We start from the raw sequence: 13,425 nt of genomic DNA, 5'->3' as shown, positions 1-13,425 counted from the left end.
TGCAGGTGTAGCGAAAAACCCTAGCATGTGTAGCAAAAGCAGTAAGGTCCCTGCTGCTGGGGGGGAGGGGCACCTGGAGGTAGCCTTGGCATAAGTCCAGTTTGCTAAAGATCATGGAGCCATAAAAGAGGGTGATAAGCCCTTTGTAGGCGGGACTGGGTACTTGTCGGGGATGATAGCGATGTTCACTGATCCAAGATCAACGCAAACCCAGAGTCCCCCAGATTTTTACTTAGCTAAGACAAGATTGGAAATACAGGGTGAAGCATTGATGGGTTAGATGATCCCAGAATCCAGCAGGAGTTTCAGCTCAGAGACCTGATTATGGTGCAGTGGTTTGATAACTAGCTGCACTGAAGGGTCAACTTTGGGCTGGTGGACGAAGATAGAGAAGCAGCCCAGATCATCAAATAGTGCAGGCCAATGTTGCTGCCAAGGAGAGACAACCTGCAGGATGATTGTGCCACAGTTATCAGTCAAGGAGAAGTCCAGTGCGATGAACAGTTCGAGGCCCAGGAGGTTGGCCCCTTTACGCGTGATGTGGAATGAGAAGGTGGGCAGAGATCTGGTGCTGTAGTGCAGGAGCCTAGGACCTCAATTCTGTCATGTCCATAACCACTGAAGGAGTTGGAGGGGCACTGTACAGGCATGCTACATTTTTATTTTTTTATATGTGTCAAAGAAAACCTTTTTTCAATAATTTATTCCCATATCATTGAATCATGCAGCGCTCCAAATTTACAATGCAGCACCAACTCTAGCAATGCAGCCACGTATTGCAGAATAAACTCAGCTGGCAGCTGGCCTTGCTGACAGAAAGTGAACCGCCAGAGAAGGACCCTGTGTGTGGTGGCGAATTGTACCTGGATTACAGTGACAGCCTCCGTGTACGTGGTAACAGGACCCAGGGTATCAAAGATGTGCTATCCCTCAGTTCCCAGGCAGTGCAGCAGCATTGCAGGTTTGCGGGCATCACTCACATCATCCAGACCAAGTGCAAGCAGGTATGTCTGAAATCTGAACAGCCAGCAAGTCCAGGGAACAGGCTGAAAGGGAGGCGAGGAATGCAAATGAAAATACTGCCATCTTTGTCGCCAATGTTGTGTTATAATAAATAACTGGGAACCAACTGTATAGGTTGAACTATATAGGACGTCTTTATTATCTTTGCTAGAACATGCAGTTTCTCTCACGTAGCACGCATACACACACAATTCCAGCACGACACTCATTCATCTAGGAAGACACAAAACAGAACACTGCTGATGCTTAATAACTGAACATAACAAGCAAGACATCGCCATGGTAGAAGGGATACAGAGCTAGGAAGGCAAAGCCGCCTCTCTACCTTCAGAAAATGGCAGGCCAAGTAGTGGGCATTTGTTAATATCCAACAGCAGAGATTCATTTTTAAATGACGAGGTGACAGAGCTCAATATGAATGAGAGAGAGCAGATGTATGGGGTGGAGCGCTAGGTTTACAAAGCTCCACTGGGGAGCTTTAAATATTAATCAGTCTATTAATCTATTTGCAGAAATGTAATTGAGGAGTCAATGACATCAAGCAATTACTTCACGATTATTTTTAAATTATAAAATGTTTCAATATTAAGGATCTGCATTATGTTTGTATGATAATTGTAGCTTGTAACCCACTTCTGCCAGGGTGGTGCACTGGCTAGCACTACTGCCTCATAGTTCCAGGTGTCCTGGGTTCAAGTCCTGGCTTGGGGGGCCTGCCTGTGTGGAGTTTGCATCTTCTCCCTGTGTCTGTGTGGGTTTCCTCCCACTATCCAAAGACATGTGGGTTAGATTGATTGGTCACTCTAAATTGCTGTGTGTTGCCCAGTGATGGTCTGGTGTCCTGTTCTCCAGCTTCCAGCTCCAGCTCTCCTGTGACCCTCACCAGGATAAGTGGTTTTGAAAATGGATGGATGAACCCCTATAGATTGCAGAAAAGTATTACAGCCAGATATAAATGTTAATTTCCATTCTAACCATTGTGAACTCTAAGGGCCTGATTTTCCCTAGAGGACAAATTGCCCACATACAATTTACTGTTGCATCTGGCATTTGCACACAATGGAAAATATATGACACTTTATATTTATTTCCATTGATTATATGGGGGGTATGGGGGGGAGGGGGGATACAGTGTATTTTTATTGTATTTTATTTTATTGTATTTTTTATTTTTACTGTCTTCTTAATTTGTGAATTCTGTATTTTGTAAATTAGGTGTATATTGTATATTGTGTTGTGTAACAGATGTGTAATTGTGTTATGTGTAAATCAGATATTTAGGGAAATTATTGTAATGCTATGTTGCTTGGAACTTCACCCAAGATTTTCACCCACTGTCCCACTTTAAGAGACTAGCTGCCTCTCACAGCCTGTTGGAGCTGGGAGACTTAATTGACTGATTGGCCATCATGAGAATGCAATAAATTGCTGCCTCATGTATGATTGGCCAATCAGTCAATTATTCCCTGGGTGGCATAACACCTATTTGAGGAGCATCAGCCTGCCATGGAAGAGAGTGGAGCTGTTGAAATGGCAGATTGACTGAGGAAACTGTACACAAACCAAAAGTTTATGTTTTCTAAACTTAATGACCTACAATGTTGTGTAATAAAATGTTTGCAAGTATGATGTTTACAACTTGTCAAAGGTGATTTATATATTTGCAAACTTGAAGTTTATACCTTACATTATTCTGTAATCTGAGTGTGAAATATAAATTGTACAGTATGTAAACCAGCTGTACAAACATACACAGTGAGCTACTAGTAAGCTTATATTTGTAAATGCTGCAAACGTAATGTTTACATTGGCCCAAAGGTGAAGTTCACACAACATATTGTTAGATAAACTAAGTGTAAAACATAAAGTTTACAGTATGTAAACCAGCTGTACACGAATACATGGTGAGCTACGAAGTATACAGATATTTGGAATCACTGCAAAGGTGACGTATACATTTTTGAAACTGAAGTTTACACCTTACACCTTCTGTAAACTGAGTGTGAAACGATATACTGTACAAATATACATGGTGACCTACTAGGTAAGCAGATCTTTGTAAACACTGTGTAAACAAGATGTTTACGATGTTGTGTAAATTTAGTAAATTACATCAGTAGATTACATCAGTTTACACAGTGTAAACCTTTAATTTCATGGATTGGTCATTATTCTCAACTTTAAAAATAACTTATTCAAAAAATAAAGATATTTATATATATATATATATATATATATATATATATATATATATATATATATATATATATATATTCCATAAATTTGTGTTTCCAGTGGCAGTGACTGAACCAAACACATAATATGTGATACAAATAATTCTTAATTATTTTAACAATACAATGTAACTGCCTGAAATATGTCTGTTTTCCCTTTGAAGTGTTTCCCAGCACTCCTCTACACAGCTGTGGCCTCTCTACGCTCCTCAGTAGAAACAATATTCTGCAGAACTGATAGAAGCTCCCTTCCCACAATGTTGCTTTACTCTTGTATCTTTTTCTTTTCCATCTTTAACAAATAGGTCAAAGGGTCAAAAAAGTCTGCTGTTCACCATGTCAGATTGTTTCTTTAGAAATGTTGTGTGATGTAAACTTCAGTCCTCAGTGACGGCCTAATGAGTTGAACTAATTGCTTTAATTGCCTTTGTGTTACAGCCTGTAGAGCCCCAGTGGACTGGGACCTGGTATAAAGCTGTGTGTGTTCAATTCAGGTGTGGAATCCAGTGCATCAGTCTAACTGGACTGTCAGAGTCGGTAAGTGTGCTGTACGCCTCTTCAGACCGGAGCAGTGTTGTCTTTCATTATTACATTATTTGTGAATATGCTTGCATATTCAATATGAAGGCTAGCATTAGAAACGTCATTCTTACAGAGTATACACTCCAGGAATACTGCATACGGTCTGTACGCTCGAGCTTCAGGGTCTGTGGTTTGTCTGTAAGGGCACATTCTCCAGTGACCCTCTGATCTGTTACAGCCATGAGAAAAAATAGATGAATCTGACATTATTAATACATAGGTTTGGAAAGCTTTGAAAAGAGAGGCCTGTGCCATGCAGCCTTGTTAATGCTGCAGAATAGAGAACGTGTCTCTTTTGTATATGTCATGTGTGGGTCAGTGTATGGATTATATAATATTTTCATCTTTGTTTGTATTGGGTGTACAACCTCTTCTGCAATTGAATGCAGTAATTTGCAAAAACGTAATTCAATGATATGCTTCCTTTACTTAATTTTCATTGTTACTTAATGTGATGTTTTTTCTTGTTATTACAAAATAATATATTTAAAATATATATAAAAATATAAATAGATTAAAATAAGAACTCTGACAAGGATTATAAAATGTTGTTGCATAATAACTGGTAGTGCACAATAGTGGTACATTAATGACAGTGGTAGCAGAAGACAAACACTGTTACATCTCTTCTGGCATTTCACAGGTAAGGTCTGCCACCACTGCTGGAGGTAAGACATTGTTTCCACAACATAAACAAGAACCTTCATATTGACTACTCAACAACAAGGTAGGTTTATGTCATTTACTATAGGCATGAACTCTAAAATAAACATTATATATATTTGTACTCAGTATCTGTATGTATGGGAATTTAAATTCTATAAGAAGAGTACAATTTAATTTGGTCCTTCTGATGATCAATGACCAAATGTCTGCTGGGGGTTTATTATCTCCTAAATACATTTTCCTTTCATGTCCTAAACATTGTATATGTCTTCTTCCATTGCATTGCAGGATTTTTCTCACAATATCTGGTTATTTTCAGAACAGCCATGGCTGATGCAAACTACACAGGATCAATGGTCAGTGAATTTATTATTGTTGGTTTCCCTGGACTACAGGACAGAGAGAGCAAGACCATCCTGTTTGCTGTGTTCCTGACAGTCTACCTCCTCATTTTATTGGGAAATCTTCTCCTTATTTGCATACTGGCTGCAGACACAAGCTTGCACACCCCCATGTACCTGACAATGTGTAGCCTGGCCATTATTGACATCACCCTTTCTACATGCACCGTACCCACTATGCTAGCTGTCTTCAGTTCTACTACTCACACTGTCTCCTTCTCTGCATGCTTTACCCAGACCTACTTATTTCTGGCTCTTGCATCAATAGAAAGTTTTAACTTGCTGCTCATGGCTTATGATAGGTATGTGGCCATCTGTCACCCACTCCACTACCCAGCCAGGATGACCATTAGGTTAACTTTGCAACTCATAGTTGTTTGTTGGCTGGGAGGGTTCCTGTGCCCTACCCTTCCTTTAATTCTAGCACTCACAAAGCGGTTCTGTGGACCCAATAGAGTTCTGCAATGCTTCTGTGACTATTCAGGAGTCCTACGCCTGGCCTGTGGAGATGTTCTCTTAATCAGCTATGTTAGTTTATTTGTTGGTTTGAGTCTTATTCTTATCCCTCTGTTTTTCATTGTGCTGTCCTATGTGAAGATCCTTCTGTCAGTATTGCGTATCTCCAGTTCAGCAGGAAGAGCCAAGGCCGTGTCCACCTGCAGCTCACACCTGCTGGTCATCTCTGTGTTCTTCCTCACAATAGCAGGGGTCTTCATCTCCTACAGGATTCCTGGGACCTCCGTGGACATGCGTGTCATGGGGTCTGTGATTCAGAATGTCTTCCCTGCCCTCATGAATCCGATCATCTACTGCCTGAGGACTAAAGAGATCAGGGACAGCTTGATTAATACCCTAAAAAAGACCAAAATCTTCCCAGGTAGCAAGTGACAGATTTCAGCCCCTTAGTGAAATGATGTGTGCCACAGAATATGATGCTTTCCTAATCCAGGTGTCAGGGACGGGTTTATATAATATATATATATATATATGATTTATATTTTAAATATATTTTTGTGTGTAATCCCTATTGAAAATGCATTTCAGAACCTCACAATATATTTTGAAGATATAAATAAATATATAGATTACAGATGTAAGTGTATTAAAAATATATCACAAAAACATCAGATTTGGTAGAAAACATAGAAAACAGATGGATCACGGGTTGTTACATTAAATTCAATTTTTTAAATATATATTTATTCCAAATGAGCAGCCAAGGCAGCATATCAATAGGGCACATAGGGACAAGAGTGGATCCCTTGACACTGAGGAGCCCCATGAGACAGGCGGAAGCAGCTACAGGTCAGCCATCCACTTGAAAGAGGTCATTTAAATGTGTTTTGGACCAGCATTGGTTCTTTGTTCTTAGCTGATTCATGCCTTTGAAATCTAAATGTATCTGTTGTAATCATTCTTTGCCATGATAAATTGCAAAAATAAAATTGTATCCAAGTAAGCTGGCAGGTATATTATGATTATGATAATATTATTTAATTTATTTTATTGCCTAGTTCTGCTTCCATTTGGAATAACTGACATTCACTCCACTGTGACACACTGTGGGTCTGAGCTGGACCTGTGAAGCACTGCGCCTAATTACCCACCATGACCTAAAGCAACTCTAAAGTGCATTTCAAAAACCTCTTTCCCCCCAAAAAGCTCAGTCCTGTTTTCCCCTCAGTAGCAGCTGCCTGAGATCATTTGTAAGACTCCTGGAGTCTCAGAGCAGGGCATTCAGGGGGACAGGAGGGAGTGAAGTCACTGATGTCACTGGCGCTGCACTGAACCCCTACACTGATTGTTATTATTATTACTATTTATTTCTAGGCAGGCACCCTTAGCCAGGGCGACTTACAAAATATAAGCACAATACAGAGTTCAAAAATACAGTTCAGTACAAGTCAATAAACATTACAAATTCAAAGTTACATAATACAGTGAAATTCAAAGCATAATACATTTTACAAGTTCCAATTTACACAAGTGAATACAATATGAGATCTTACATCCTGGATTGTAAAAGCAGAGTGTAGACAAGATGTTAGGTCACGGACAAAGGCAAAGGGAAAGGGAGCATAGGGGAAGTCAAAATAATACAAGTACTAGGCAAGAAGTATGATAAAACGTTGTAAAGTGCTATCTTACAGGAGAGTAAGGGACTAAATTACAAGTACTGTCTGAAAAGATGTGTCTTGAGTAAGTGACAGAAGGAGGTCAAGTATTATGCTGTGTTGACTTCAGTGGGAAGGTTGTTCCACCACTTAGGGGCCAGTGATGAGAAGGAGCGGCTCTGGATGAAGTGGAGTGGAGAGGAGGCAGAGTTAGTCTTCTGGCACCAGAAGACCACAGTGGTCTGGAGGGCATGTATGGAGAGACGAGGGTTTGAAGGTAGCTTGGTGCAGTGTGGTCAAGAGTGTGGTCGCATACAAAAGGGATGGAGACAAAACTAAATACATAGAATATGTTGAGCTGCAAAGAGATCTTAAGAAAGGGATCAGGAAAGCAAAGAGGGAAATAGAAAGAAACATAGCTCTTGGAGCTAAAACTAATGCAAAGAGCTTTTTTCAATACTACAGCAAGAGGTTAATAAAGGAGGAAGTGAAACAGATAAAAGGCAAAAATGGAAGTATCTTTGAAAACGAACAAGATGTGGAAAATATTCTAAATGAGTATTTCACAGAGGTTTTAACAAAAGAAAAAACAGATAACATGCCACAGGTTAACAATCAGTCCAGTCAAATCCTAAGCGAGATCAGGATAAATGAGGAGGAGGTACTAAAGGGACTAGCAGAATTAAAAACAAACAAAACGCTAACTAAAATATTCCAAATGACACATAGAACAGGGGATGTGCCAACTGACTGGAAGACAGCAAATGTCATACCAATCCACAAGAAAGGGGACAAAACTGAGCCAGGAAATTACAGACCAATCAGTCTCACCTGCATCACCTGTAAAATGTTGGAGAAACTTATAGAGAAGCATCTTAATGAAAACCATATTCTTGGAAATAGTCAAAATGGGTTTAGATCATGTCTTACTAATTTATTGGAAATTGCAGCTGTAGATCAGGTGAAAGCATATGATATGATATACTTAGATTTTCAGAAAGCTTTTGATAAGGTTCCACACCAAAGACTGATCCTTAAATTTGAAGCTGTAGGCATTCAGGGTAATGTAAGTAGATGGATTATGAACTGGTTGATGTCTAGGAAACAGAGGGTGTCAATTAGAGGAGTTGCTTCTAACTGGAGTGAGGTTGTTAGTGGAGTGCCACAGGGATCAGTACTAGGGCCTTTGCTTTTTCTAAATTATATTAATGATCTGGACTCTGGGATAGTTATCAAACTTGTCAAATTTGCAGATGATACTAAAATAGGTGGCTCAGCAGATACAATCTCGGCAGCACAGGTTATTCAAAGGGATAATATTCAATTTTGGGCCGACACCGACAGATGAAATTCAATGTGGACAAGGGCAAGGTAATACATGCAGGTAACAAAAATGTCCACTATAGATTTACACTACAGGAGGAATAGAACTAGATGAAGTAACGCATGAGAAAGACCTAGGAGTCTATGTGGACTCCTCACTTTCTCTATCCAAACAATGTGGGGAAGTAATAAAAAAGGCAAACAGAATGTTAAGGGTATATTGTCAAATGTGTAGAATTTAAAACAAGGGAAGTAATGTTAAGACTGTGTCACATAACTCCCCACCAGGGGCATTTTTAGATTTTGAAGAGACTAGGGGCTTAGCCCAGACACAGACACACCGCACCCCAAGCACACAATACAGCTAAATGCATTACTGACAAATTGCATGTTTTGGAAGAACACTTTATTCTGTTTCAGTAACAACTCCTGTATCTACCCTTTTCTGTTAATGCACACCATACTCTTTGTCTTTCATGGTGTCTACATCATATTTTACTAATTGTTGTCTGTCTCTGTGTCTTTCCTGGTGTCTCCATCTATTTGTTGTCTGTGTCTCTCTTTCCTTGTGTTTCCATCATCAACTTAGCAACTGTCATTGTCTCTGTCAAATAAATGTTGCTAGTGGTCTCGAGTGCTAGCGCTAATTTGCTCACAAATACAAATTGCTAGATTAAATTGGCTGATCAGTACAACGGTTGAATAGAACAGAAGTGTCTGAACTGAATGAAATCTCTCAATTGGGTATTTTTTCAATTGAGACTGAGATTATAGAGTTTGGAATCTAGCGGTCAAAATGACTGCTATGGCCATTCTGGTAGATACAGAATTCCAGTAGTTCTAGTGTTAATGATAAAAAGAAAGAATACTCTGATTTTAAAAATAATATACATATGTTTATAGGAACACATTTTGTCACTAAAACAGGGGTGGGTCCCTAGTCCCTAGAGTCCATTTGTAAAAAATAATTTCTGTGACATACACTTAACATTAGAAGCGCCGAGCTTATGTAATAAACATCTCTACTGTGTTTTAACTGCATAAACACGAAAATAAATAAGTTAAAAACACATTTACCTAGAATATAGCCAAAGTCGGGTTATTTTCACCGGTCATGTGCTTGAAAAACACACGCATTGTACAGCATTACAGGTGTTTTCTTACAACTGTATTCAGATTGAGTGGATACAGTGATTACCCGCAAATAAACATGGATTGGAAACAGAGATTGAAGAGAGCTAATTTTGGACATGCCGTGTATATGAACATGACTGATACAGGGGCATCAGTGATACTGGGAGTGACAGATCATTCGTGGGTTTGTGTCAGTGGTGTGAAAACATTTTGCGAGTGAAACACCAGGTCCAAATGGCACAGAGTGCTTTTACTCTACTGATCAATACACGATTGCTACTGCACAGTACAGAGTGCAATAGCGCAGGCACAGCGCAAGCAAAATAATGATTCACAGACATTATCAGTGGGGGAGCATTTATTGTGATGCTATATATTCGTGAAGTAAAAGTGTTCACCTGAAAAGGGCTATCAAAATGCAGAGGTACGAGCTCATGCACGGAAAATGCAGACACGTGTCCCGTCTAGACTGTCAGGTATGCAGGCTAAATATATAGTACATAGTTTATTGAAATACACTGATTTTACTCACTGTAGCTTTGTATGTTGAAAACAAAGTTTACACAGTGTTGAAAATGTTTACTTTAGTGTACAATTATGTTTTGATAAATGCAATACTTATTTTTGAACTATAAAATATTGCTTTTGAGCATTATTCCAATATTTACGTTTACACTTGTTTCATTCTCTTATTTTATGCCTTTTTTGAGCTTTTTGCTTATTGTAGGCTATATCGTTATTAATGTTTTGACTGCAGTGTGTGCGTTTAGAAAAGCGATTTGTTCTTGCATTAGAATGTAAGTTTCATCTTTATTAATGTTTTGATGTAGGTGTATTAATTAAGGTTGTGGCCCATGAATACATTTGTGAACACTTGAATGGCCATTGATTGGAAAAAGGTTCCCCACCCCTGCACTAAAAGGAAACTCTTTTAGAGTTAAACAAAACTTTCTTGTCATGTGTGTACATACACTAACCAGCAATAATATAAAGTTCTATCTAGGTGGTTTATATAATGTTAGTAGGTTAATTGAGTTGTTTCATGTTCTCCCAAAGAAATGCTTACTTAACCACTGTTATGCTGAGCCCTAAGGTTAGCTAGCTAGCAAACACAAACCCTGCACAAACCTGTAGCCGCTAACTCTGTCTCTGATGCTACACTTTGAGTTTCTGGCATCCTCTCAAACTCATCCACTGCTACCGATTCCTCTTCTAAATTATTGCTTGCGTGGTTACCTGTGTGAGTACGGGCCGGGAGAAAGAAAGAAAAAACTCTCCCAGCACTACAATAACTATAAACAATAACTCTTCTTCTAAATATCGCTCTACCTCCTCTCTCCTAAACGCTCCTACTACTCTTTCCCTTTGCTGTAGTCAAGAGACTCCATTTATCCATTAGGCCCCGCCCACCGGTCAAACCAACTATCATTTGTACAGGTAATTAATACATACACCAACATAGCACTGTTAGATCTATCTGTTATGTTTTATCTTCTTCATTAATCTTTCCACAAATAACAATAAAACAGAGATGAACAAGACCATTTCCTACCAAAAAGACAAAGTTTAAACGAACCGGAGAATCCACAAACAACACAGACCTCTGCCGTACTGGATTATTATTACCGGAGAGAAAACTGCAAACCCAGCTGTGGCGTGGTAAGTAAACATGGTTCTATATACTGATGTGGGATAGTGAGTTATGAGTATTCAGTGAGAAATACGGGTGTTTGTGTGTCTGGTGTTGTAACCGTGACAACTCGTTTTGTCACAGACTGTACAATGCACTAGTTGCTCATCTGGATACTGTGTACAGTTCCACACTTCAAGAAAGATATCGCTGCTCTAGAGGCAGTTCAGAGGAGAGCAACCAGACTTATTCCATTTCTGAAGGGAATGTCCTACTGGGAGACTGAGGGACCTGAACCTTTTCACCCTGGAACAGAGGAGACTACATGGGGACTTGATCCAAGTCTTCAAAATCATGAAAGGCATCGACCACATCAAACCAGAGAAGTTTATCCAGATCAGCAGGGACTCACAGACCCGGCAACACAAATGAAAATTGGGCTTCAAGGCATTCAAAGTGTAAAACAGAAGACACTTGTTCACACAAAGTAGTCACAATCCAGAACAAACTCTCCAGTGATGTGATTTAAAGTCAGGCTGGATAGGATCCTTGGATCACTCAGTTATTAATGGACACCAAACGAGCACGATGGGTCGAATGGACTCCTCTCGTTTGTAAACTTTCTTATGTTCTTATGTTCTTAAGACAGCGGTAGGTGAGGGTCAATGTCTTGAATGTGTGCAGGAAGAGATGCGAGAGGGGATGAGAGGGTCAGAAGAAGGAAAAGACAGGAAGATCTGGGCATCATCTGCGTAGAAGTGGTTGGAAAAACCATGAGATGTGATGAGGGGGCCCAGGGAGCAAGTGTAGAGAGAGAACAGGAAGGGGCCCAGGACGGAGCCTTGGGATACGCTTGTAAGGAGAGGCTGGGGGGTGGATGAGGAACCTTGCCAGGTGTTCAGTCGTTGAGGTAGGAGGAGAACCAGGTGAGAGCAGTCCCAGAGATTCCAAGGTCAGCGAGGCAGGAGAGGAGGATGGAGTGATCGACAGTGTCAAATTCTGCAGAGAGATCGAGGAGGATGAGGACTGAGGAGAAGGAGGCTGCCCGAGCACAGCTGAGGGAGTCAGTGACTGCCAGGAGAGCCGTCTCAGTGGAATGAGCTGTGCAGAAGCTGGATTCTAGAGGATCCAGGAGTGAGTGATGAGAAAGAAAGTCAGAGAGCTGATGGTGGACAGCACGCTTGAGGGTCTTTGAGAGGAAGGGGAGTAGGGAGACAGGGCGGTATTTCTGAGAAGAGGTGGGGTCAAGGATAGGTTTCTTGAGGAGTGGGATGACAGCAGCTTGTTTAAATGCAGAGGGGAAACAGCCAGAGGGGAGGGAGGAGTTGAGGAGGGAGGAGATGAAGGGGAGTAGATCAGAAGCAGTCACTTGGAGGAGGCATGTAGGGAGAGGGTCCAGGGCACATGTTGTAGGTTTGTGACATAGGGGGAGAGAGGAAAGTTCAGAGTCCGAGAGAGGTAAAGGAGAGGAAGAAATCCGGCACAGTGGAACGGGTTGGAGAGGTGGATGTTGAAGTCTCCCAGGAGGATGGTAGGTGAGGACAGTGAGGGAAGGGAGGAGAGAAGAAAGTCGAGTTCATCCAAGAAGGAGGAGAGTGGACTGGGAGGATGGTAGAGAACTAGAAGGAAGAGGTGAGAGGGAGAGGTGAGTTCCACTGTGTGGAATTCAAAGCTGTTAGTCGTGATAGAGGAGAGAAAGGAGGGATAGAAGAGGAGAGAAGGGGAGAGCAGGAGCCCTGTTCCACCTCCCCGCCCGGTAAGATGGGTGGAGTGGGACAGGACAAACAGAGAGGATAGGGTGGCAGGGGTGGTTGAGGTGTCCGAGGAGATCCATGTCTTGGTGAGAGCGAGGAAATCCAGAGAGTGGTGGGAAGCGAAGGCAGAAATGAAGTCAGCCTTGTTGGAAGCTGAGTGGTAGTTTCACAGACCTCCAGAGAGTGGAGTAGAGGGGAGGGAGGAGGAGGGGAGAGGCAGGGAGATGAGGTTAGGGGGATTAGGGAAGCAATGGTATGCAGGTGCACGCCGAGAAGACGGAGAGAGCAGGACAGGAATTGGAGAGATCGTCATGGCTTCTTGCTGTTGCTGTGCAGCGTCTCCTCACAGTCTTCTCGCTGGAGTCGCACAAAGTCCCTGCCTTTTGTAAGCATGGCCCTTTTGAAGGGGGGCACTGAGGCTGCTGGCGCAGAAGTCTAGGAGGCTGTTAAATACTCCACCTGTAGCTAATTAGGACCATACACACCTGTGTTACATTGAATGACACAAGGCTATCGTGATGGCACGATCCCTTCCAGGCAGGACTGCTAATAGTACAATTAATG

The 13,425-nt window shown here is 41.2% G+C and overlaps 1 protein-coding gene across 1 annotated transcript; it reads left to right on the top strand.

The window, feature by feature from the left end:
• The first annotated feature begins 4,831 nt into the window (after nucleotides 1-4,831).
• LOC136751720 (olfactory receptor 6N1-like) lies at nucleotides 4,832-5,794 on the top strand. The gene has a single exon (XM_066707512.1). It carries the CDS (start codon nucleotides 4,832-4,834, stop codon nucleotides 5,792-5,794), a length of 963 nt encoding a protein of 320 aa, XP_066563609.1.
• Nucleotides 5,795-13,425: the final 7,631 nt, after the last annotated feature.

Source organism: Amia ocellicauda, chromosome 6, assembly GCF_036373705.1.
Source record: "Amia ocellicauda isolate fAmiCal2 chromosome 6, fAmiCal2.hap1, whole genome shotgun sequence".
Lineage (NCBI taxonomy): Eukaryota > Metazoa > Chordata > Actinopteri > Amiiformes > Amiidae > Amia > Amia ocellicauda.
Note: the sequence above shows the minus strand (reverse complement) of the source record. Positions and strands in the feature narration are given on the sequence as shown.